The sequence below is a fragment of the Lissotriton vulgaris genome, chromosome 3_1, assembly GCF_964263255.1.
Source record: "Lissotriton vulgaris chromosome 3_1, aLisVul1.2, whole genome shotgun sequence".
Taxonomy (NCBI): Eukaryota; Metazoa; Chordata; class Amphibia; order Caudata; family Salamandridae; genus Lissotriton; species Lissotriton vulgaris.
In genome coordinates, this window is record NC_141689.1 from 496,134,976 (window position 1) to 496,160,866 (window position 25,891).

Sequence of the window (25,891 nt, forward strand, 5' to 3'; positions counted from 1 at the left end):
GAGACATGCCCTGCCATTGCAACACTGAACTATGGGTACCAGTATTGATTAACTCTGAAGGGCTGGATAACATGTAAACAGAGCAGCATTCTGGTGGCACAACACCTTGTTTTCAAACTCTTCTGATTGGCTAAAGCTTTGTGCATTGGGTGTATGTTTGTACAGCTGTATTTTGGCTATAAAAGCTTGTGAGCCACGAAGTAAAGTGGCAGTCTCCTAAGAACCTACTTGATGTACTTCTTGGACAACTGTGCTTAGCTGCAGCTACTCTACGCCAGAGTACTCCGTGTCTCTGTGCAACAAGGCAGGTGAACTTGAAGATTTCAGGCGTGCCCTGCGCCGCCAGGCCCAAAGGCCTGGTTCTTCACCTTGCACTAATCAATCATAGAGGAAACGAACACTAAGGCTACTTGTTTGCGTGTGGGGAGGGAAATGGATTGTGCGTCAATCAGCTCGAGACTACGGTGCATATCATTAGTTAGTCAGAGAGATGACAAGCTGGCACAGCAGTTCTTAAGCGGCATATTTGATATGGCCTAACAACTGCTTAAGAAATGTTGAGGCACACAAGGTTTTTTCCGAAGGAGAAACACACCACTACTTGTGCGCGTTTCCAGGAATTGGTTCTCCGAAGCCATGAAGAGAACAGTATAGCCTGGGCCTCAAGGTGTAAAGGTGCTCCATCTGCCCCTCCAGCTTTGAGTACTAGTCACTCATGTGGAGTATTACACTGCATTCCAAGTGAAGGTGCCAAGTCTGTCGAGAAAACAAGCACCATCAACATCACATTTTCAACTGACAGCAATCAAAGCAACCAATATTCTTAAGTGGGCGATTCCACTGCAAGAAAATAAGGGGTGAAGAACGATGCAACATGCCAGAACTGTTACATGGGGTAGGGATGGACGACTACAGCAGTACTGCACAACAGATGGTTTGTGCAGTGATCTGCAATCACTAACCACAAACTCATCAAGACAACTTTAATGAAAAGAGATATTTGAAAGGTTTTATTTTCTCATTTACTAACAAACAGGAAAGTCAATTAAGGAACATATGGAACGTGTGAACCTTCGCAGGATAAGTGGCACTTCACAGTTTCTGTTTTGCAAACAGCTCCTTGAGTTGGTCCTCTGTGGTGGCCTCCTTCTGCTGCATTAGCTCAGCTGCTCCTTTGGTCACTCCCCAGGCATCAGGCATGGACATTGAAGGACAATATGGTCTGCCAGATGCAGGGGCTATTTTCTCCCAGTAATCTCTTCGTGCTCTGTGGGGAGAAAGAGCGCAAGAGATAATGCCACGCCAAAACAAACTTCCAAGGAAAGACTATTCAATTATATGCATAGCTCCATACCAGAGACCCCTATGCCATCAATGCTAAGAAAGGGGAAGCATGAGTTGTGCCTACAAGACACTTCGGCTAACCTACTGGAGGCATAGTAAGGGTGAAAAAAAGAATCGTACTGTACCTTGCTCTAACCCAGGGTTTCGTGTGCATGTCCAGACCACTGCCCCAGCTGCCATGTTTCTCAGATCCTATTGGCAAAAATCCTCTTTCTGGAGCAAGCTCCTCCGCTATTGCTCGGATGTGGTAAGGTTCAAATCCGCAGCAACCGCCGATGTACCGGATACCAAGATTGTAGGCATCCCTTGCATATTTCTGAATATCCCACCTGGTGACTATCCTGGGCTCCAAAGCTGTAAGAAAATGATTCCAGAAGTGTCATGTTAAGCTACTGAATTGTAATCACATTTTGTTTTTAAATCAGGTATATCAACTATGTACTGCTTAATCAGATGGTACCTATGCCGGGTTCACTAAGCAGTATCCAGCTTTGTAGTATGCTTAATATATAAAAACACTAAACAATCTCCCATGCATTTTAGGTCTGGGCCTGACAGCAGAAGTGTCAGACTGAATACTTAATGTACAGTGCACCCATTGGGTTCACCCCTTCCAACCACTGGCTTACTTTGGCCAGCCTTTGGTTTGACACGGTCACTCATTGGCTCAGCAAAGTGTTCATCTTATTCTACTGGCTGTTTGACTGTATCCTTCCACCTTCACTCTAATGCTTGCAGTGAACTGTACAAGGGACTACTTTACAATTGTAGCCCCGTCCGGATTGATTTGTTGTGTTTAAATATCATGGTTCGCACTTAAAACCTACATTTTCCTTCCATCAGTTGGGAGCGGAGTTTGGACTTCGATGCTCAGCGAGGAGAATTGTGCGCAGACCCAAGTCAGCTCTCAATTGACTTGCTTTCACAGTCAAATTTCATGCAATTAATCCGCTGCAGTGTTTATGCACCAGTCATACAACATCTAAAACGAATAATTTGATGTGGCTCAACTTATTGCAAGCTCTGGCAATGTGTTTACCTGCATCTTAACACAAAGTGTAACACATTGAGGCGGAATAGCTCCTTCCTCTACAGTCGGTTAAGATTCGAATCTGTCAATCCTAGCCGCGTGCACTCAGTCTTGCAGTTTAACTCATGATCCAGCAGACCCCCAGTCAGATTTTCCTAGGTATTCGTCCCACCAATCCTGGTCATACTGGCAACCTATACCATTTAGCAAGCATATCCTCAGATCATAAAGTGTATACTGTAGCCTTTATGGCAACCTAGTACCTATAAATCACAACCTACTCATGCTAGCATTGCCAACTTTGCAGCCTGGGGTCCAGCAAAAGTCTGGAGACAAATGTGAAGCAAAATATTCATCCATATCATAGCTACAAAGCAATGCGATTTGCTGCCTACAGTTCCACTTTATTTTAGCATAACACCCGCTAGTGCAATAGCTGTAATAATTAGGAAACGCTCAGCAACATATTCAGGTAAACAATTTGGCATGCAAGAAAACCATTTACTTTTTCCAATAGATGGAAGTGTTCCGCCTGGCATTTGATCACAACTTACCAAAAGGAAACTCTGGAAGATCAATGAATCCCTGTTTTCCACAGTCGGGGGTGTGGTAAGCGAGTGGTTGGACCATCAGATGTGCTTTGACGTTTGCTGCTTCCAGGCCCTCTTTCATGAGTTTCATGGTTTTCAGTGAAAACGTTGGGTCAAAATGGCAGTTCACGCCGACAATTGCTGCACCTAAAACCACAAATCCAGACAATATGTGGAAATCTGAAACCAATGTAACTGGACTGCTTCAAATAGAAAGGTGTTGTGCCAGATTAAGGGGATACACGGAAGTGTAATCCACACCTGTTCTTCCAAAACCAACATACAAAAACTTCACTGGGCAAGAGCTAGGTGCAAAATAATGAAATAAAAAACACACCAGTCACCTCCTCATTTTACCACATTAATTCAAGCACTTTGCTAGAGTGAGAAACACAGCCGAAATACCAAATCCAGATTTTTTTTTTTTAACCAGGGCATTTGACAAGAGCTGCCTTGCTCCCATGATGTATGGATTATTAGCACACCAAATACCAATATACAAAGCGCTCATTAAGAAAAAAAAAAAAAAACCTAAAGACATCTTCACTTCAAGGGAGAACGCTCAGAGCCAGGGCTGGCATGACTGCATAAAGGTAATGGAAGGGCTCAGGTGTGGCACTCCATGTAGAAGCAGATCAAACTCACCAGCCTTGACCAGCCTTACTGCACATTCTCCAGGCGACACCCCATTCATGTCCCCCTCCGGGCCGATGCACATGGTAGCAGCTACTGGCAGCCCCGACTCCTTCAGGACCTCGACAGCCCAGGCGGCTTCTTCCACGTGTTCAAAGTACTGAGGTAAGCAGAACCGCAGGTTAAGCGAACTCAACTTTTACAGACATGGTCTTACTAGTTTGAGAACATTTAACATGTTATACCTCTGCAATTAAGAAATCCACTTTTTTACAAGTGAAGACTCCCAGCTGCTGTCGGAAGATGTCCTTCACCTCCGTCTCGCTCTTGTTGCTGAGGTAAGAGGGGGTCTGGCTGACCCCACCGGCCACTAGAGCATCGCCCTCCGAGGCCACCTCTCTCGCAATGTTACAGGCCGCTTCGTTCACCTTCTGCCCCTGCAGACAAAAACCAAGGTGATCTGGTTACACTTCTATTCCCCCCATTGTCATCAATTCAGTTTATGCAGTGCTGCTTCTAACTTTATAACGTCAGACCATGAAACTATTTTTTCATACCAATGAGTACTCCCTTCTTTACAAGAGATGCTGTATGCATGCTTAATTGTCTACATATCCTAACCTCTCAGGACATTGTTTTTGTTGCACCTTACTCACCCAGTCCTGAATTGGTATACGGGTTACACTCCTGTAAATTTTACAAGATTATGTAGGTGCGAGGCAGAGTCCTCAAGGAAGGATTCAACTCCCTCTGTATGCAAAGGAAAATAAGATCATGCAGCATTCTGCAACACATGCTTTTTTTCAAGGGGGGCGGTCAGGCAGTATTACTACACTGGGTAGATGCAGGACCACCCTTTACTCTCCACTTGAACTGGAAGATCTGAGTATTGTTAGTAGTTTCCCCATGAAATGGGTGGAGACTTCTTACGGCGAGTTACATTAAACTGGACCATAGCATGGAGTAAAATGTCTATGTAATGGATGCCTACAAAGTAGCAAGCAGTGCACAGCTTCCATCCCAGGCTGAAGTCTGCAACATTGGTGATACGTACATGGAGGTGGGCAACGGTCAAATACTTTGGAAATCTGTTTTGTCATCTGTGCTGCCAATTTTACTTTCCCAAATGGTAAAGGACTGGACCAAAAACATGGAAACCATCCAGCTTCAGAGGAAGGAAAGGAACGTCCCATGTCATCACTCACTTGTCGGACAAGTACAAAAGGCCAATCAAACTAGAGAACCATATTCCTTTAAACTTGCATACCCCCAGCCGACACTCGACATCCCAGGCAACTGCTCACTGAAATTTTAACACATCAAGGAGTGGCACAGGGACTTGGTTACACTGCTCCAACCACAGACCAACCCTCAACCGTGTCCAAGTCCTGCTCTATGAACGGCAAACAGTGGGCAGGCAAAATTGTTGAAGGAGCTGTTAGTCAGTCGCAGTCACCAAACAGTGTTTGCACCGAGGGGGGTGCATAAACACAACATGCAATCTTAGGCCAAGTATTCTGCATCTTGGAAAACTAGGCAAGAAACTACAGATAGAACTTTGCCAGTGGTGGGCCAGCCAATGCTGCATTGTTGCAACAAAATGAAGCAAGGAATGCTGAACATTGATAAACATTCACCCCATGGCACATATCTGGGTTGAAACCCTAGTTGCACTCTCCATGCCACCCCAGTTTATACCCAGACATATGCAAATCAGTTTTGCCCTTGATCCCCATGGGAACAGCCTAAACTGCCAGGCCTTCCCAGGACTGGAAACAAGCATCTTGGGACCAGTTTCAGGTTATCCCATCAGTCAGGCTAGCTTGAGTCCAGAGGCATAGTGAGTACAGGACCCACCTGCTGCACTGTAGCCTGGAAGCAGATGTAGCCAGACATTAACACAGTTGTGGCATGTCAAACTAAGTGGAAGCAAAGCTGCAGCAGACATGCAAATTATCCAGCTGTCTGCATGTAGGATCATGACTATTCCGAAAAAAAAAAGCAGATGTTAGTGTTCTGGGAGGCAAAACATGGAGGCACACCTACTAAAGGCAGCACTGGAAACGCCGCTGATCGTGCACAGAAGGGCTATTCTGTGATTTGCACACGAAGGGCACAGAGCAGCTACCCAGAGCCCTGACCTAAAGAAAGCAATAGAGCAGCAAGCGCTCGAAATGGATATAGAAAGTGCAGGTACTATACCCAGAGTACCTGGGTGTTGCTGGGATGAGTCAGTACTTGCCCATTAAAAGCTTTGGGGCACTGCTGAGACATGCAGGTACTGAGAAGCTGAAAGTACCTGCTCATTGAAAGCAGAGCGCTGCGCACTGCTACACCTGAATTACAATTTAGAAGCAAACTTGATCAACTGATGAAAAGGCAAGATTTCAGGGAGGCAGCCTCCACTGAACTTGCAATACAAGTACACCCCACACTGTCACGAGAGGGGTCGTAGCAAATTCAGGAACACACTACTCACTTGTTCCATTAATTTGGAACACAGTTCCCCCCTTCTTACAACATTTCAGTGCCATGATGCCCGAATTTTAGCATTTGGGCCCTTCTGCGTCATACAATTTCCTAGGTCTATTTTCTCATTGGGAAGACTTCAGCATCCAGATCGCTCCTTCACCTTCCTAGTCCTGATAAAGACCTGTGTTTGAGGTATTCAGTGGCCCCCCCTTCCAGGTGTCTGGCCGACACTTCATCAAGTCTGGATCATTTGGATATCTGCAGAGTGGCAATGGTAACTTCACTGGACCACTTCTAGATGCGACATGGTGTATAGAAATTGTATACTGACAATAAGATTTGTGAAAGGTCTAAAGGAACCTCCCCCACCCCCTTTTTAATCATGATCCACACAAGCACATTCTGAGCAATCACCCTTCTCGCTTTATGTATTTGAGGAGCTAAGAGTTTGATACAATGTATGAATAAGAATGTTTGACTTCCGACTTAAGAGATTTAACTAAACTTTAAGAAATGCAATAGTGTACATCTTAATCTTCCGTTTTAGAAAGCTTGTCTGCTGCCCTAACCTTGTAACTGGCTCGAATCGACAAGATTGTGCTTTTCAAAATAGAGGCAGGAGATCTTTTGATATATTTAGTTCTCCTTTGACTTGTTTTTCCGATCGGGCCATTGTGATCACAAAGCTTGCTGCGGTGCGCACTCTTCAGAAAAGTACAGGGTTTTGTGGAGTTACTGGGCTTGGGGGCACGGACATAACTAGTCCCCCACGGCTTTATTTTGATAAGTGGTAGAACAGTGAGCAATGCCCTCAATCACACTCCTATACCTTGCAAAAGAGGTTATTCACACATTCACGCCATCACTCAGATATTGGCGTTGGCCAGGTTATTGGGAGCCGGCCCCTGCTTTAAGAAACTTTGTTTAGATGTAGAAGACAGATCCCACTGACTGGCACCAGTCACAACTTCGGCAATGCTAGCACGGTCTATACTCACAGAAATTTTAGACGCTACGTAGTTGCCTCTGTTTTCCAGCTTGTCCTCACTCGCATAGAAAGTGAATGTCTGCATGACATTTGATCCAGCACGAAGAAACTCTCGATGAAGCTGCCGGACTGAAACAAAATTTGCAATTATTAGAGTGAGGAGCTACGCTCAGATGAAATTAAAAATTTGTATTTGTACCTTCAAGGCAGATCAGGTTACCAGCAGTGACCAACTATTCTTCCCCCAAAACCGATTTTAAACCCCACAGTAAACGGCCATAGACAAGCCAGTCTCCATAACTGGCAGAACAGGCTGTATAACAATTTAGCTTTGAATAAAGTAGAATTGAATATTAAAGCATAGTTTCCAAACCTAAATAACTAGAAAACAACAATTTGATGTTCTGAAATTCATAGTTTGCATTAGGAGCGCACAAACGTGGTGTTTCCACCACCACACCTTCCCCTGCCTTTTCTTCCTTAGTAGATCTTGGCACACGGATAGGCAGCGTGGGATTTTAACTTTAGTTCTCAGCAGGACTATTTAGTCTTAAAGGAACAGTACTCCTGCTTCTACACAGGGCTTGAATATTAGTGTGTCAGCACCTCATAACTTATACTTTCATTGGTACAAAATCCATACTTAGATGACCATTGGTCTGCAAACTTTCATTTGGTGCTGCAATGCCTTTAATAGCACTTCCCCTATGCTCTAAATGGGCAGGTACCATGAAGTTCAGTACTTGCACTTTAACTCTGGAGCAGTGCCAGTACTATCCCTTCAATCACGTTAATGGGAGAATACCTGCACTTCTAAACAGAAAACGTACTCTGGGACAAAGAGGACCCGCACTTCTACATTTTCATTCAAAGCACCGACTTCTCCAGGAAGGTTTGCAGTACTGTTAAGTGTACCAACACTAACTGGCATTTCCAGCTGAAAGGCTTCAAATTTAATTTGCACAGTATTTCCCTCATCTTTCAGATCAAGAATGATAAACAAGTGTTTCAGTGTCGGACTATAATACTGTGAGATATTTAGTCAGTGTTAAAAACCCTTTCGACATTTCCAGTGGCACACATACCTTGTGTGGCTTCCATGGTCCTGAGCCTACCATCTTTTAGAGGCAATGTCCAATGACAAAATCTACCTATTGCCACAGTTTAATTCATTTGCTAATCAATTACAGCCAACAAGGAATCGGTCTCATTTGACTTTCACTGCTCTAGACTAGTCTTTCCAAAAGTAACCAGGTGTGAAATATAGCTGGTTAGATTATTATGCCTGCCACCAAATCATTACATGGGGCCTTCATTAAGAGTGGCACACTTAATTATGATGTGTATAACCCTTGTTAAGGCACATAGCACTATTACGAGTTTTGTGATAAATATTAGCAAGTAAGTGATAATCAGGGGGAAAATGCCTGCTTGGTATTTACAGGAACATGCAAGACAGTGATATTCAGGGGGAAATGCCTGCTTGGTATTTACAGGAACATGCAGAGTTTTGCGCACTTAGCACCAAAATCTGCATATTACCATAATCTCATGGAGGTGAATGTTAAATTTATATATTGCAATTTAAATTCTATGAAGTAGGATTATGCATCCACTGCTTTTTAGGCAAAGCCTACCAGACAGTGCAAGCTGTTTATTAGATTCCCCATGTTAAGACTAATGTTCCGATTGGTTACCTTTGCCTCAAATTGTAAAGCGCTCTGATATCCCTCAGGATCAAGTTTGCGCTATATAAAACTTTCTAAACAAAAATAAAAGTTGTGAAAGACATTATGGGCTTACCAGGAACATACAGAGGTTTGTTGGTGTCACTTGCTTACAATTGAGTGGCTTTCCCGACACTCACTTGGCTACTTTTATTTTTATGGCTTTCATCCATCTTGGGGTTGTCCCGCCCATGGAAAATTGCCTCTTGACCATTTCTTGGATTGGCTGGCTTCAATTTTAGAGAGACTTTTCCTTTGTGTAAGCACTCCATGACAGTATGTATTGTCCATCTGTCTTTGTGTGCTTTTTTCTCCCATGCTTGCAGTCTTGGCCCATGTTCTCTCCCAATACTTGTGTTGCTTTCCCACACATGTGCTTCTGTGTCCATGATCTACATTGCTATCTTTTGCAGTATTCTCTTGCTGCTTCTCCTCTGCCCCTGTATTGCATTGCTTCTCCTGGAACTTGTTGCTTCACCTCCCTTCCCAACCTGCTCATCCATTAGAAGTCTTTTAAAAGTGCTTTAGCTCGATTTTTTTGGAACTGTTATCGGGCCATTACATTTTTTTTTACTGATCCATCTTATATATCGGTAAAAAAGAATCCTTTGTATGCGCATGCAGGTGTTGCACATATTCTATTGCCTACCAAATTACCAGGTAGTTAGCAATAGATAAAATTCCAAACTGGGCATAGGAACTTCTCAAAAGAGCTCCAATATCAACATTTCTCAGAGAGACCACAGAGCTTTTAATTCATTTTCACCAGCACTCCGTAGCAGGCCTACTATATTTTTCATTGGATACTATAACCACTTCCATGCTAATGACAAGGTCAACTCGTCATGGGTTTTACCTGCCCTGTGCTTATGACGAGTTGACCTTGTCATGAACAATGGGAAATCTGTTACTGCAGCACCCAGCGGGAAAACCCTTAGTAGCCAAGGTGATAAACACTTCAACGGGGTCACTATACTTTTCATTAAATAGTACTGGCATTTCTGAGCACGGTTGGCAAGTCTCAATTAGGCAATGCAGTACTTTGCGAAACTGCTACTATATTTTTTGTAGTGTCATTACCGGCATTGATAGCTGGGGTCCATGATGCAGTGCAAAATGTTGAATATCTGGCTAGAATGATCCCTAATCTGGTATTGCTCACCCTGAAACGGGAAGTTGCGTGCCCCAGTATCCAAGACTGGCGGTAGAGAATGGAGGCACTAGAAGATCCAGTATTCAGTCAGACCACTGGCGAAGCCCTGCTGTGAGGAGAACACAACCATTGCTGAATCACCACTGACCAAGTGGGATGCTTTTAAAACTATAATCAGAGGGCGCTGCATTACACAAGTGGTAGGAGTGCGGCACACACTGTTGAGGGAAGTTTCCTACCAGGAGAAGGTGCAGAGGGCCGTTGAGAAGGGTAGACCTCAAAACCCAGCTCCACAGCAATCACTGGAAGCCAAAGAGACCAGCAGCAAATGCAGAAATGCATAAGGCCACACCAAGGTACTACCATGAGGCCACGTTTTACCCAGTAAGGGATTTGTTGTCACACAAAGCTGCATTTTGGGCTCTTATTTCCATATATCAATTCATTAGATGCTTTTTTAAAGCTAGTTACCCAGCAACATTCCAAGTTTGTAACAGTTTGGTCTCAGTACTTTACATGGATGATTTAATAGGTTATTGTACACCGGAATCTGAAGCAAATTGTTGGATGAGTTTTATTCTTTGATGGGAGATTGAAGCTCAAGGTTAGCCACAAGAAATCATTCATTCTAACTAGCAGTCTTAAAACCTATTTTAGGAAGTTGTGGGAAGTGTTCTGACCGACTTTTTCGGCCCTCCTTTGAGGGAGAATGATTGAAGGTGACTCCAGCCTATTACCCTCCTAGTGCAGGGATTAGAACTATAAACAGGGCCTATTCATAAGGCACAGTAGTGCATTTTCGTACCCTTTTCCTTAGATCAGGGCTTATAAACTTAAGCTAGGGTATAGATTCATTAGTATTCGTGATAATCCTTCCTTTTGCAAGAGTGTTAGTATACCTTCTATGGAGTTATGCTTATTTCGGGCCTTGTAGGCCTCAAACGGGAGAGACTCCATCTTGCTTTCTGCCCCGGCAGCTTGAGAGGCTTCTAGGCCAAGTGTAATGTTTTAGTTTCGAAGTGTTGTTCGCTTGGAAAGAACCGGCTCAGGCTGGCCCTTATCGAAAGACTGTATTTTTCTCCACTCCGAAGACACATCAGGCCGGCCGGCTGGGAACGTGTCCTTGGTACGGGGAGGTACAAGAATTTGGTGGGCGGCAGGTTACTGGCCGTAACTTTCCATGAAAGGACAAGCTTCCATATTAGCGAAAGTGTTAAGCAGTGAGTCAGTCAGTCTGTAGGCGGCAGCTAGCCGTTAGCATCAATGCCATTAATTATTTCCAGGCAGACAGTCGCCATCTTGAAGTCCGAGAAAGATCATGAAGCTGATACTCTGAGAAAGATTGAAGGAGAAGTAGCGCAGAGCGATTAGAGACAGAGACAGCAGTTAATAAAGAGGAAGGTTCCAGTGACTTGGAGGGAAGCAGAGGAGACAGAGCATAGCAGTGCAGAAGTGTACTCGTGACTGCTGAGGTGTGATTCCGAGACGAGCCAAGGCACAGACGAGAAGGGAACCTAGATGACTATTGAACCCCGACTTCGTGTCCACAAGGTGATGTCTGACCATTACTTATAGTGTGCACATTCTAACCTTTCACTTTCCTTTGCAGGATATAGGTTATAGTATAGTGCTGTGTTTATAACTATTGTAATAAAATACCCCAGTTCTTAGTGAACCGACATGTGCCTTGTATTCTTGTTCAATCAGGGTAACCTGGTCTTCTAGTCAGACATAGTTTATGAACGGATGTAAATCCCGGACAGGTAAGAGGTGACTGAATAATGAGGAAGAGAGGGACCATTTGATGCTGAGAGCAGAAGGTACATGATTCAATTTGGCAAGCTGTGCTAATTCCTGTTATTGTAGTATCATCCCGAGTAGCCAATGAGAGATTCCTTCCAAAGGTATTCATAGGAGAGTGATAGTCGTTGGTAAGCGGCGTTAATGAGAGCACCAGGTGGGAGACTGGTGTGTAGATCTGCTGGATTGCGGATCGGGTTGTAAGTAAGCGAGCACTGGGAGGGAAACCAGTGTGTATGTCCGCCGGATTGTGGACCGGATAAAAAGAGCACTGGGGCTGCAGCTCAGTGTGTATGGCACGCCGGATTGCGTGTCGAGTGAGCACTGATGGTGATCAGTGTGTAATGGTACATAATCAGAACTGCCCCAGGGTAGATTAGTCTGGGCCTAAGTGGCCGTGAGACTAGCTGGTATGAATGGGATATTGTAGAAAACCTATGCATGTGTATTGCTATTTTCCCCATCCTTAGGTACGAGATGTACATACATATACCTATTGTAAATAGGTTCCAAGGAGGGAGGTGATTACGTTCCGACTGGGTTGGAGGGGCTCTCAGGAGCTGATCCCATCTGGTTCGAGAATCCGGTCGTTACATCTGGCGTCACGAACTGTTTACGAAGCCTGTGTGCGCTGTATTGTTTTGATCTTGTTGGTTTGCGCTCGGCTCGTACGTATTTTCTTTGTTGATAATTGTATATATATTTTGTGTGTGTCAAAATGTTTTCGCCTAAATCGAAATCTTTCAAATTGCCTGTTGAAATTCCCGGCTGGGAATCAACGCCTTACGAGGCCTTGGCCCGTGAGTGGGCCGATTCTACTGGTTTAGGTGAGAATTGGACTTCTTGTTTGGAGCTGGCGGAGCCGGCTGATGTGGTTTCTTGCTTGCAAAACGCACCGGTAGTGAAGGGTGATGAGCTTCCTATTTTAGGTTGCAGAGGTTGGATTGTTTTGACTGCATACAGAATGCTTCATGAGAAATTTGTGAAATTACAAAAACTATTTGTGGATATGGAGGAGAAGTTTGTTGAAGTGCAGAATGCGCATACTCTTTTGCGATGTCAAAATAAATTGCTTGCCGACAAACTTGAGACTTATCAGACTATAGCCGAAAGGGCTGCTGTTCGAATTGCGAAATACAAATATAGAAACAGTCGTGGTCGTGTTTCTAAACGGAAGGTGCGTCTGGTCGTGGCGAAAGCCGGACTGGATTGGAACCCCGACGAGTGGGATGGTAATATCTGGAACTCAAATGATTCTGGCTCCTCGGCTGACGAGAGTGACAGGCGCGAGTCTTCTCGCTCTGGACGTGATTGTAAATCTGCTTCTTGTGACAAAGACGATGGTTCTTGCGACCGTGGTCGCTCTTCCCGTTCCGATGACGTACCTACTCCTGATTGCTCCTCTAAATCTATGGCTCGGGCTTCTTCGGAGGCTCGTCCGGAGGTTTCTGCACACCCGGTTTTGCGACGCAAATTACAACAGGCTCCTGGTAATCCTAATGGTATTCATATGGATAGTATTGAAGATTTTACTCAACAGGAAGTTAGTGACATTTTGCAACGATTTCGACAACGGCCTGGTGAGACTTTGCTTACGTGGATGGTGCGCCTTTATGAATTAGGTGCTGCAGGTATCATGCTAGATGCAGGTGATTGTTTGCGTTTTTGCTCTTTGAGTTCTGATTCTACTGTACAAGATCATTTTCAGAATTTTAATGGTGCTGGCTAAATTAGTCTACTCCAGCTCGCGACTGATGGCTGTAATCACAAATACCCTACTGAGTCTGATTGGCCTGTCAGTGACCAGCCGTGGTATACTTTGCGCGATGCGTCGCAGCGTTTGAAAGAGTTGATGAAAACTGCGATTTTTCTCAGTACTGCTGACAGGTTGTTGGATGGCTTATTGACATCTTCTGTGCGCAATCGCATTATCAGTTCTTCCCCTGTTGCTTATAAGCAGGTTATGATGACTTTGTTAATTAATCAAACTGGCAATCCTTTGTCTATGGTGCTTGAATCTGTCCGTCAGCTTGGTGACTTGGGTGATTGGTTTAAACCTGAGAGGCAGTCCAGACCGGAGGGTCGTACTGCTGGAGATTATAAATTCGATGTGATAGGTTTCTTGCACTGCTGGCTGATGGTGTGAAAAGAGAAGACATTGACGGTGAACCTAATAATCGCTTATGGGACATGTTTCGTAAGCGTGGTTTGGATCGAAAGGAGGGTGCCCATCGTGTGCGGAAGAATGATTGTGATCGTGATTGTTCTGATGATAGTGGTGACGACAGGCGTCGTGTGGATTCTGATCGCCGTGAAGGACGGCGCTATGAGCGTGAAGATTCCCCTCGTTGTGAAAAAGTAAGGGGGAGAGAGGGGGAAAAAAGAAAGGGGGAGAGATGATCGTGTCTACAACAGATAGAGATGAAAGGGATCAGTCCCCTGAGTTGAGGAGAAGGGAGGATCGTCACAGGCTTTCTGATCATAATTCACAGTACTATGAAAATGACAAAAATCCATTTTGTAATGGAGATGGATATGAACAGGATATTTTGATACCCAAGAAACCTGAGAGCATTTACCCTGATTTGTCTTGGTTGACAGAACGCAGTAAAAATGACTAGGAAATAGGTCAAGCTCCAGTACGCAGGTGGGCTCACAAAGAAAATAGACCCTATGTAGATATTGAAATTTTTTGGAAACATCGTAATATCCAAAGGGCCCGAGCATTGGTAGATACAGGAGCGGAGGCCACTTTAATTCATGGTAAATCAAAGAAATTCAAAGGCCAATTTTTCACAATTACTGGTTTAGGTGGAAAGGAGACTCCCGCAGTGCAAACTACACTTGAAATAAGAATAGGTAGAATTCCCCGAAGAGAATATTCTGTGTTAGTTGTTCCACTCTTGGAATATATAATTGGAATTGATATTTTAAAAGGAATGACTGCATTTGGATGACGGTTGTCATCAATTTGGAACTAAACACTACATATTGTCCAGACCCGTACGGGTTGGCAGTTTACGAATGCCCCCCATAAAAATTCCCAAGCTACAAAAGTGGTTTCTCAGAAACAGCATCGTATTCCAGGTGGCCATGAAGAGATCAGTGCCACAATTCAGGATTTGGTTGATGCAGGAGTTATAACTCCGGTTACTTCTGCTTGGAATAATCCCGTTTGGCCCGTGCACAAGAGCGATAATTCTTGGCGCATGACCGTTGATTATCGAGAACTGAATAAACACACCCCCTTTGACTGTTGCAGAACCAGACATTGTTACTTTAATTGAAAGAATCCAAGAGCATCCAGGTACATGGTATGCGTCCATTGATATTGCTAATGCTTTCTTTTCAATTCTGATTGCCCCGAGTGTCAGGAACAATTCAGTTTTACATGGAATGGGCGTCAAATGACGTTTAGGAGTCTTCCTCAAGGTTATGTACATAGTCCTACGATCTGTCACCGGCTGGTGGCGGAGCATTTGTCCGAAGTAACTGTACACCCGCAAATTCAAGTGTGTCATTATATTGACGACATTTTAATTCAAGGTGAAACACAAGATCAAGTTCAGACCCAATTAGATCAGATCCTTGACTGCTTACGTGAAAAAGGTTGGGAAATTAATCCCGATAAGTTTTTAGGCATCAATTGGCATGAAGGTAACAGAGAGGTGATACCGCAGGTTAAACGAAAAATTTTAGATTTTGCTGTTCCAAGGAATAGAAAAGAAGCTCAGAGCTTCATTGGCTTGTTTGGTTTTTGGCGTCAACATATTCCCCATTTGAGTCAGATATTGGCTCCTCTATATCAAGTTACTCGCAAAAAGCATGCGTTTGAATGGGGTGAACCACAGAATGCATTTAATTTGGCAAAAGCAGCGATTCAGTACGCCTTGGATCGGTAGCCTGTGGGCGAGGGTGATGTGGATTTGAATGTGTCTGTACAAGGTCTGTATGCAAATTGGAGTCTGTGGCAAAAGCAAGGCAGACAAAAAGTACAGTTAGGTTTTTGGACTAAAAAGTTACCTGAGGCTGGTGAGCGTTATACACCTTTTGAGAAACAGTTGCTTGCGTGTTATTGGGCTCTGGTGGATACCAAGCAATTGACTTTAGGTCATGTGATTGAGACGTGAAATTCCTATCATGCAGTGGGTTTTGAGTTCGCCGAAAACTCATCGAATTGGACATGCTCAAGAGGCGTGATTAAGTGGAAATTGTACATTCAGGACAGGGCACGTGTGGGTCTGAAAGGTGTGGCAGCATTACATGAGCAAGTGGCGCAGGCGCCATCGAATGAGACTGGGAGTGATTGCTCCGTACCTGTAGTACAGGAATCTCCTGTCAAGTGGGGTAAGCCATTTGATGATCTGTCCGGGGAGGACAGAAAACATGTGTGGTTTACGGATGGTTCAGCGAGGTTTATTGGAGATAAACGGCATTGGAAGGCAGTGTCCTATAATCCTATCACACAGAAATTGCTGAGTACAACTGGTGAAGGAAAGAGTAGTCAATATGCTGAATTATACGCAGTTTACCAAGTTTTGAAACAGGAACTACCTGGCACATGTCATATTTTCACTGATTCCTGGTCCACAGCTAATGGACTGGCGGTATGGTTACCAACTTGGCATTCTCATAATTGGGAGTTGCATTCAAAAGAATTGTGGGGTAAAGAATTATGGCAAGAAATTTGGGAAATGCTCCCACAGAGTACTGTGACAATCTTTCATGTGGATGCTCATACCCCGATAGACTTCGACAAATTCTTTCATAACATTGCAGATGAGAAATCTAAAATTGCTGAGGCAGTGGTGGACATTCAAGATTCTGATTTGGCGGGATTGGCGAAATGGGCCCAGCAGAAAGCAGGACATTTCGGAGAGAGAGCCACTAGCAGGTGGGCCGCCAATCGAAGAACTTATATTCCTTTAAATTACATTAAAGATGCCATTCTGCATTGTCCCATCTGTCAACATTCCAGACAACGAAAAGTACCACAAATTGTTAAAGGTCATTTACATCGAGGAAAATTGCCAGCTCAAATTTGGCAGATTGATTATATTGGCCTGCTCCCTATGAGCAAAAATTGTCAATATGTTTGTACAATTGTCGACACTTAGTGGCCTTTTGGTGGCCTTTCCCTGTAAACAAGCTACCCAAGTAAATACTATTAAAACATTGGCATTAATCATATTATATTATGGTGTTCCATTTCAAAATTCAATTTGATAATGTATCCCACTTTCGTGGAAGATTGGTACAGGAATTTTGTGCAGAAAATATAGAATGGGTGTTTCATATTCCTTATTATCCACAGGCATCAGGCCTGATTGAAAGGATGAATGGTTTGCTTAAAGAACAGTTGCGAAAGTTAACTGACGACAGATATAAAAACTGGCGGGATTATTTATTTCAAGCATTGTTAATTCTGAATCGTCCCTTGTTACATGCTGAATCTCCTTTGATGCGTTTGTTTCCCCCAAATGTTGATGCGAAACCCAACACCATTGGCAATACTGTAATGTACTGGGAAATTTCCCCCGGAGCTTTGGCTCCATGCAGAGCAACCCCAGGTTCCGCAGGCTTGGACCTGCATGCCATGAATGACACTGTACTTAACCACTTGGATGCTAGGGCATCTCAGGGGATTTATGTGTAATTTCCATTGAAATGAATGGCCACTCCATGACGAGCCGAGCTAGTCATGAGCATGGAAGGGGTTAAGAGTAAAGACCGAATCATTGTCGAGACTGGCGTTGGTCTCTGTATACCAGCTGGAAGTTTTGGTCTGATCGCCCTTAGATCGGGCCTTGCCTTAAAAGGTGTTCAAGTACTTGGAGTGATTGACAGTGATCAGGGAGAGATTAAGGTCCTCCTGCTGAATAGCAGTGAGGTTGATTTATCGATTCAAAAGACTGACCGAGTTGCTCAATTGCTAATCATGCCTGTTTTCAGTGGTGAGATTCAGAAAGGCACTGCCCCAACTTTACTAACTGTGCGAGGCCGAAAAGGATTTGGTTCCTCTGATAATCCCTGAGCAAGAATATGGGTGCAATCGCCTAAACAAGCTGAAATTATTGCAACCGGTCAGAACACCATTTTGGTGATGAGACCAGGGAAAGATAGCTGGGAAGCTGTCCCGGCTGACAAATGTTATTTAGGAGAATGAATAATGCCTGTATTTGATTTTCTTTCAGATCACTCTCTGGACTGCTGCTGCAGGATGTGCCGGTGTTGGACTCCTTTTGGTCTGCTACGCCGGGAGAGGAGAGAACCCACAGACTTTGGTTGATTTGAGAACCTGAGTACCGCGTTCCTCTGTTGCGTGGGATTCATCAAACTTTTGGACCACCTTAGCCAAACGAATTACTAATTCTCCGCATTTTTGCCTGACACCCATGCGTTCCGTAACTGACATTTTAGCGACCTGTTTGGTTGCTGTCCCTGCCTCGATGGAGACTTTAAAGCATATTTTCAATATATCAAATGCCCGACCCAATGTTATTCTTGGCGATTTCGCGGCCAATGAATTTTGTCCCTTTTGTACTATTCTTTGAGTCCATTCCCCCAATTCATTCTCAGATCACTACGTATAATATCACGCAGGGTGATTTGTGCTTTTTCTTGACTTGTGATCCTAAGGCAATTACTGAATGTGTAAAGTTAAAACTGAGAGCCGCCACTTCTTTTCGGCTCATGAACGTTTGCTGTGCTTACGAAGACTCCCAAAATCATGTGTTTGTTAAAAATAACATGACCTGCAAAAGTATAGTAGTTGCTCCTAGCCATTACCGTACAATGTTGTTACCTTCTGGTTGGCTCTTTTCCTGCGGCAATTCCTCCTGGCCCTATATTCCGTGTGCCATCACTAGACTGAGTTTATTAATGTTTTCCTCACATCCCAATACCTATTCCCGTGTAGTCCGTGATTCTATGATGTTACATGAGGACTGATTCTTACTTACATCTCTATTCCAAATCTGAATACCTTAGTTTAGCTATCTCAATCATTGGTGTCCCAGCGTTGGCTGTTTACAACGCGAAATCCATTGGAAAAATGGCCTGTTGGATGGTAAAATCGATTAACCAAACCTCTACCATTTTATCTGACATGTTATTAGATGCCCAGGGTGAACACAGAGCAATTCTGCAGAACCGTGCAGCCATCGACTATCTTTTGTTAAAGCATGGACAGGACTGTTCTGACTTTGAGGGTCTTTGCTGTTTTAATTTGTCTGACCACACCAAATCAATCCAGGCCCATATTGACAAACTCCACGACTTGACTGCAGAGGTTAGAAAACATTGATCAGGGCTGGTTTGACTGGCTCTTCAATTGGTTACCTGACTTACATTCCCTACGACAGATATTAGGGGGTATTATGATTTCTATTTGTATTTTAGTAGCTATTTGCTGCTTTATTCAGTGTATTCCTTCTCTACTCCAATATTGTAGATTTGGCAAGAGGAATAGATCAGTTAGTTTTGTTTCCTATTATTCTTCTACAGATGTTAGTTCCATATAGAGAATGGTTAATAGACTGGAGTCAAGGGTGAAGTGTTCTGACCGACTTTTTCGGCCCTCCTTTGAGGGAGAATGATTGAAGGTGACTCCAGCCTATTACCCTCCTAGTGCAGGGATTAGAACTATAAACAGGGCCTATTCATAAGGCACAGTAGTGCATTTTCGTACCCTTTTCCTTAGATCAGGGCTTATAAACTTAAGCTAGGGGATAGATTCATTAGTATTAGTGATAATCCGTCCTTTTGCAAGAGTGTTAGTATACCTTCTATGGAGTTATGCTTATTTCGGGCCTTGTAGGCCTCAAACGGGAGAGACTCCATCTTGCTTTCTGCCCCGGCAGCTTGAGAGGCTTCTAGGCCAAGTGTAATGTTTTAGTTTCGAAGTGTTCGCTTGGAGAGAACCGGCTCAGGCTGGCCCTCATCGAAAGACTATTTTTCTCCACTCCGAAGACACAACATCAGGCCGGCCGGCAACGTGTCCTTGGTATGGGGAGGTACAAGAATTTGGTGGGCGGCAGGTTACTGGCCGTAACTTTCCATGAAAGGACAAGCTTCCATATTAGCGAAAGTGTTAGGCAGTGAGTCAGTCTGTAGGCGGCAGCTAGCCGGTAGCATCAATGCCATTATTTCCAGGCAGACAGTCGCCATCTTGAAGTCTGAGAAAGATCATGAAGCTGATACTCTGAGAAAGATTGAAGGAGAAGTAGCGCAGAGCGATTAGAGACAGAGACAGCAGTTAATCAAGAGGAAGGTTCCAGTGACTTGGAGGGAAGCAGAGGAGACAGAGCATAGCAGTGCAGAAGTGTACTCGTGACTGCTGAGGTGTGATTCCAAGACGAGCCAAGGCACAGACGAGAAGGGAACCTAGATGACTGTTGAACCCCGACTTCGTGTCCACAAGGTGATGTCTGACCATTACTTCTAGTGTGCACATTCTAACCTTTCACTTTCCTTTGCAGGATATATGTTATAGTATAGTGCTGTGTTTATAATTGTAATAAAATACCCCAGTTCTTAGTGAACCGACATGTGCCTTGTATTCTTGTTCAATCAGGGTAACCTGGTCTTCTAGTCAGACATAGTTTATGAACGGATGTAAATCCCGGTCAGGTAAGAGGTGACTGAATAATGAGGAAGAGAGGGACCATTTGATGCTGAGAGCAGAAGGTACAGGATTCAATTTGGCAAGCTGTGCTAATTCCTGTTATTGTAGTATCATCCCGAGTAGCCAATGAGAGATTCCTTCCAAAGGTATTCATAGGAGAGTGATAGTCGTTGGTAAGCGGCGTTAATGAGAGCACCAGGTGGGAGACTGGTGTGTAGATCTGCCGGATTGCGGATCGGGTTGTAAGTAAGCGAGCACTGGGAGGGAAACCAGTGTGTATGTCCGCCGGATTGTGGACCGGATAAAAAGAGCACTGGGGCTGCAGCTCAGTGTGTATGGCACACCGGATTGCGTGTCGAGTGAGCACTGATGGTGATCAGTGTGTAATGGTACATAATTAGAACTGCCCCAGGGTAGATTAGTCTGGGCCTAAGTGGCCGTGAGACTAGCTGGTATGAATGGGATATTGTAGAAAACCTATGCATGTGTATTGCTATTTTCCCCATCCTTAGGTACGAGATGTACATACATATACATATACCCATTGTAAATACGTTCCAAGGAGGGAGGCGAATACGTTCCGACTGGGTTGGAGGGGCTCTCAGGAGCTGATCCCATCTGGTTCGAGAATCCAGTCGTTACAGGAGGCAAACCAATAATGAAAATGCGGACTTATTTAGGTATTTTATTTTTCGGCGAATTGACCTCGGATAGACTGGCAAACCAGAGGTCACAACTCACTGTGGCAGTATGCGAAGCGCTCTATAGATTTCACCCAAAAATTGGGCCGCAAATAAAGAACTAGTATGCTATATAAAAGTGTCAGTGGTCATGCATTGAGTTGGTGTGGGGCTACGTCCCAGTGACATCTACACAGACAAAACACACTTGTACTAGACGTAGGGCTCCCGAGATACACCATGAACCTGCACAGTAAAAAGGGGGCTAGGTTTCCTGGAAGATATCCTGGGCTAGCTACCATCACGCTAAGAGTTAAAATATGGTACTCAGGATTTGAAATTAATGCGCAATATTTATGAAGATAGTCTGAAACAAAGTAATGCACAGGCCATTCCGTGGTTAAGGTAGGTTAAGTTATCCTTGCAAGATCTGGGATGGTAGATACAAACGACATTAGCACTTTGAGCTGATCAAGTTGCAGTTTAGAACCTGAAGAGTTAAGATCGGAAAAAGCTATTGATATCAGTCCAACATTACATAGCTTTTTCAACGAGCACTGGCATGGAGCCCCATCTTTTAAGCATAAAGAGATCTCAGATTTAAACTTTGTTTCACAGCAATTCATTCTTGGCTTTCCAAGTCACAGGGTCGTGGTTCTCATCTTTGCCTCCTTGCCACTGTGACGGGACATCCAGCCAAACTACTAAGCTCTTGTTATTTTCCCCACTGTATGCAGTCTACAGATCCAAATGTGTTCAACCACTTAAAGAAAGATCTTTTAGTTAGCACTAACAGGGCTTGTTTCTTTTTCAGTGCCATGAGTCTCCAGCAATGTGTTTCGTAGTCTTAAACTTTATGTATCATGAATTTAAACTGCTGATGTTATGCTGCATGATTAGTCTTTATCCTATACGTAAATTTCACTCCTTCGGTCTTAATTATACATTGCGGTATATAAACTGGTATCTTATGAGCTTGGATGGTCGTACATCTAAGCAAAGAAAGATTGACATTGACTGATAAGACCTCAGGCTACAAATCATGCAGTCTGTAGCCAGACAAACAGGGTAAAACTAGTCCATGTAATTAACATACATTGCATCAAAAATAGCTTCACACAGTGCATATATGCTACGACAAACAAGGTTCATGCTTGTAACTGCAGCGCCCTGACTGGTGTTTAGCTAATGGAAATAGACAATTTCAGCACTTTAGTAATTGTGCGACACCCTTGGCAACAGCAAGTTTTGTAAGCTACAATAGCTTCCCAACTGCTTTTCCCAGCACATTTTTAGAGCAGCCCTCCAATTTAGAAACCTTTGTGTGCTCCAACCATGTATTCCCCCGATTACCTTTACATTATTCCATAAGGTATGAACAGTCACTGACTGAAAAAGACAGAACGGTTAATATTATGAATTGGTGCCGTACACTAATTTATAACACCATTAGTGGTCACTGCATGGTCCATGGTAGATACACATAGGTCTCTCGTTGTGCGATCATGCTCGAGTAACCAGCAAATCACAATGGCTACAGTGCCATCTGGAATGTAAATACAATGGATTATGAACTGCCAATGCAAAATAAGGCTGCCATTTCTTAGATGACCTCCCTCACAGGTAATGTAATTGCCTGGTTATTCTTTAAACAGTCCTACACAATCCTATAGCCTATTTGTTTATTTACACCCTTTGAGTTTTGTGGTGCCCTTGTTCATTTAACAAAATTAGCCCGATCCAAATCATCCATTGTATTATGAATGTTAGCTCTAGAGGACATCTGTACACTTTCCCCTTAGGCTGTGTAAGCCCTCTTGAGCCTCTGAATGAGCTTCCATTAGGAAAGTTCATCCAGGCTTGCTTTTGTAGCCATCTTGGAATCGGCGTTTTGTCAGCTAGTATTTAAGACCTGCTGCTAATGAATGGTCTCAAAGAAGGTCACATTGCTTGGCATCCTCACAAAGTAGACATCCATTCCAATGAGTTGCATTCAAAATGGACCTTCAGGCAGACAGCAGGCGAAAGCAGCTAATGGCAGCAAATCAACTCAACCCCCACTAGGTAGCAACCCAATTGCAGGCATCCAAGAATCCAACTGCAGCATTCAAGCTTTTGCATCAAGCCTTTGAATGATCTGGTTACAGTGACATCACACTGGACCTGCTGGGTTTACAAGTAATCTCCCACCAGGCACTCAAACAGTCACGTAGCTATAGCGATCATTGGGGTGCACACATTTGTTAGTGTGACACAGGGGTGCCCACCTGCTTCTAATTTTATCATTTAATCTGGCTTGGAGTCATCTTGACACTCCTCCCAGTAACACTAATAACTCAAGTGAACTTGTTAAGTTTCCACTCTTTAAACTCCTAGTTTAAGTAAGGGGGCTGACTGCGTACACCAACAGGTCATGCTACATTAATGAGCCATGCTAGAGAACAAAAAGGGTACTGGGAGACCGGTATGTACACTTTGGTACTCATTGTAGTACTAGTCTTTCCTGGCGATTTAAAGAAGCTCCTCATGAACCTCCAAAACATAGAAGGTTCTAGCATTCCCTCGACAGGCCAGGAGAGCCAGGGTAAGGCTGGAGGTGGGACTTGTCTGCCCAGATATCATTTGCTCAGGGGACACATTAAAATACTACATTGGTACTTTGCATGTCTCAGCAACCTCAGTGAAGGCTCAAAACAATCTTTGAAGAGGGCGGCTCCCCTTGGCAGCAGCTACGAGTCGGCTTGAAATAGAAGTCCAAAACATGCACAACTTTGGTTTCCCAGCCATAGCCTGGAAAAAGAACTCCAGTCAAGAGAATCTTTCTAAAGGGACATGGAAAGTCTACACTTCTGACCCAATCTCTCCACACTGGACGCCTCAGACATCCTGGGAAATTCTCAGCCATACTTTGAGCAAGGTTCGACAGTCCTGAATCACCTACACGAGACTGCTCGCACTTCCCAGTGTAGACTTCAATCCATCCTGGGCCCGCCAAGAGACATCTCAATCGCCTGTTGTCTTTGTAGTTACCATAGCCAATCTTGGCTTCATCTGTTGTGTTGCTGCCCAAAAGTTGTCGAGAGAGCAGCACTGATTGCTACTCCCAATTTGTAGGTCTCACTGCTTCAGACGATGCAGAGAAGTCTCAATTTGTGCTGTTGGCCTGACTAGGGAAATTCATAGCTTCAATTCGGGCTGCACTGACACAAACCATTAAAGTCACAAAATTTAACCAGTCGGCCACCAAGCAAGAGTGACTATTATTAAGGCTCCCCGTTTTCCTTTTTTACAGATAAATACAGACAACACAATTTTTTTCTGTATTTATCTTTAAATGTGGATAAAACGGAAATTGGGGTGCTTTGAGTAATTCTAAACACCGTTTGCCATGACTGCCAGGCCAATAGATGTGTGGATTGATTAGGGGGTCAAAAAAGGAAAGGAATTTTAGAAAAGAAGCTTTAACAGCACTAGATATGCAAAAGGTTGATACTGAAATTCACATTTTCATATAATGCACTGATTTATCTTCAGCTCTGATACCTGGAAGGCATTCAAGAATGAGCGCATATTTATTGGTTAAATAAATGTGGAAATATACCAATATCAGCTTCATTTTTCCACGAAACCCAAAATAAATTATGATTTACACGACTAGTCACCATAAAATAAACAATTTTATTGGGCATAGGATCCTTTTAAAAGGCGTGCAAACCAGGCCACCAGACAAGAGTGAACCACGTTAGTTCTAGCAAGGACAATTTTTTTTAGCTAGTAGCAAATTCAGTCTTAACTTACTTTATACATGGAAACTGTAGTATATTGTAACGATTTTAATTAATTGAACAATAAAGTGCAACCTTTTAACCTTGTAGCTTGGTGGTCACAAGTTTGCATGTGACTGTCAATAGCCTACAAATGGTGGGAAAGGCTAGTCCGGATGAACTTTAGTCTGGATGCTGATTCGATATCTCAAAGTGTGCAAACACTCATATTGAAGTCCATTGCAATTGCTAGTCTAACAACTCAAAGGATCCCAACCTGCTTCTGGGTGCTCCACTGCAGCTTCTGGGGTCCATGGTCCAGCTTTCACGTAACCCCTCTTCTCCAATGCAAACACAAAACCACCATCTCCAATTACTATTTCGCCAGCATCCAGACGGGCCAGAATACCCTGCGTAAAAAAAGAGTAACATTGTGAAAGTTAAAGCAACCAACAAAACGTTTGCACCACAATGTTTTAAAACTTACAACTGCAGTGCTACACAACCAAGTAGGCATAGAATTAACACTGGAAAATCCGTTAGAGCAACTAGTCTGGGCAATATTTTAGGTTTGGCTTTATCCTAAGAAAGGCCCCTTTCCTACAGCACCATCCATGCAAGACTAGCTATTTGAGGGCAAGTAGACTAAACCCAAATTCTAAATAAAAAAAAGCTAACCAACTTTTGCTGTTGAAGGAATTAAATCAATTCGGAGGACAGAGGTAATCTCTGGAATGCAGAACATTTCCATAGTCCTGTCAACATTGCCCGATGCTCCACAACTACTCAGAGGAGTAGTTTAAACCAACCTTTAGCTGCAGGAGGACACATCTACGTCACAGTAATGACATGGAGATGCAGATCTTCATCTTGTTGGGCACCTGCCTGCATACTATGGTTCACATTTAAACGCCTTACATTCCACATTGGCTCCAAACTTTGACACTTCCTACCCTTGAATGCTCTCCAGCATTATGCACTCAAGCACAACTCCAAGTGGTATGAAGTGACAATGCAAACCCCATCAAGAGGAACGTTTTGCCTACAAATATTTTGCAGTCTCTTCTGGCAAACTTACCCATAT

General features: G+C 43.7%; 1 protein-coding gene across 1 annotated transcript in view; it reads right to left on the reverse strand.

Moving 5' to 3' along the window:
• Positions 1-990: 990 nt before the first annotated feature.
• LOC147726678 (betaine--homocysteine S-methyltransferase 1) overlaps positions 991-25,891 on the reverse strand; it is a 48,683-nt gene continuing 23,782 nt past the window's right edge. Inside the window, exons 2-8 of the mRNA XM_086960739.1 lie at positions 25,085-25,217; positions 7,068-7,186; positions 3,843-4,034; positions 3,610-3,757; positions 2,929-3,111; positions 1,470-1,698; positions 991-1,267 (exon numbers count right to left, since the gene is read on the reverse strand). Of these exons, the coding sequence (XP_086816865.1) occupies positions 1,093-1,267; positions 1,470-1,698; positions 2,929-3,111; positions 3,610-3,757; positions 3,843-4,034; positions 7,068-7,186; positions 25,085-25,217 (1,179 nt within the window). The 3' untranslated portion in view covers positions 991-1,092. The remainder of the gene's footprint in view (positions 1,268-1,469; positions 1,699-2,928; positions 3,112-3,609; positions 3,758-3,842; positions 4,035-7,067; positions 7,187-25,084; positions 25,218-25,891) is intronic.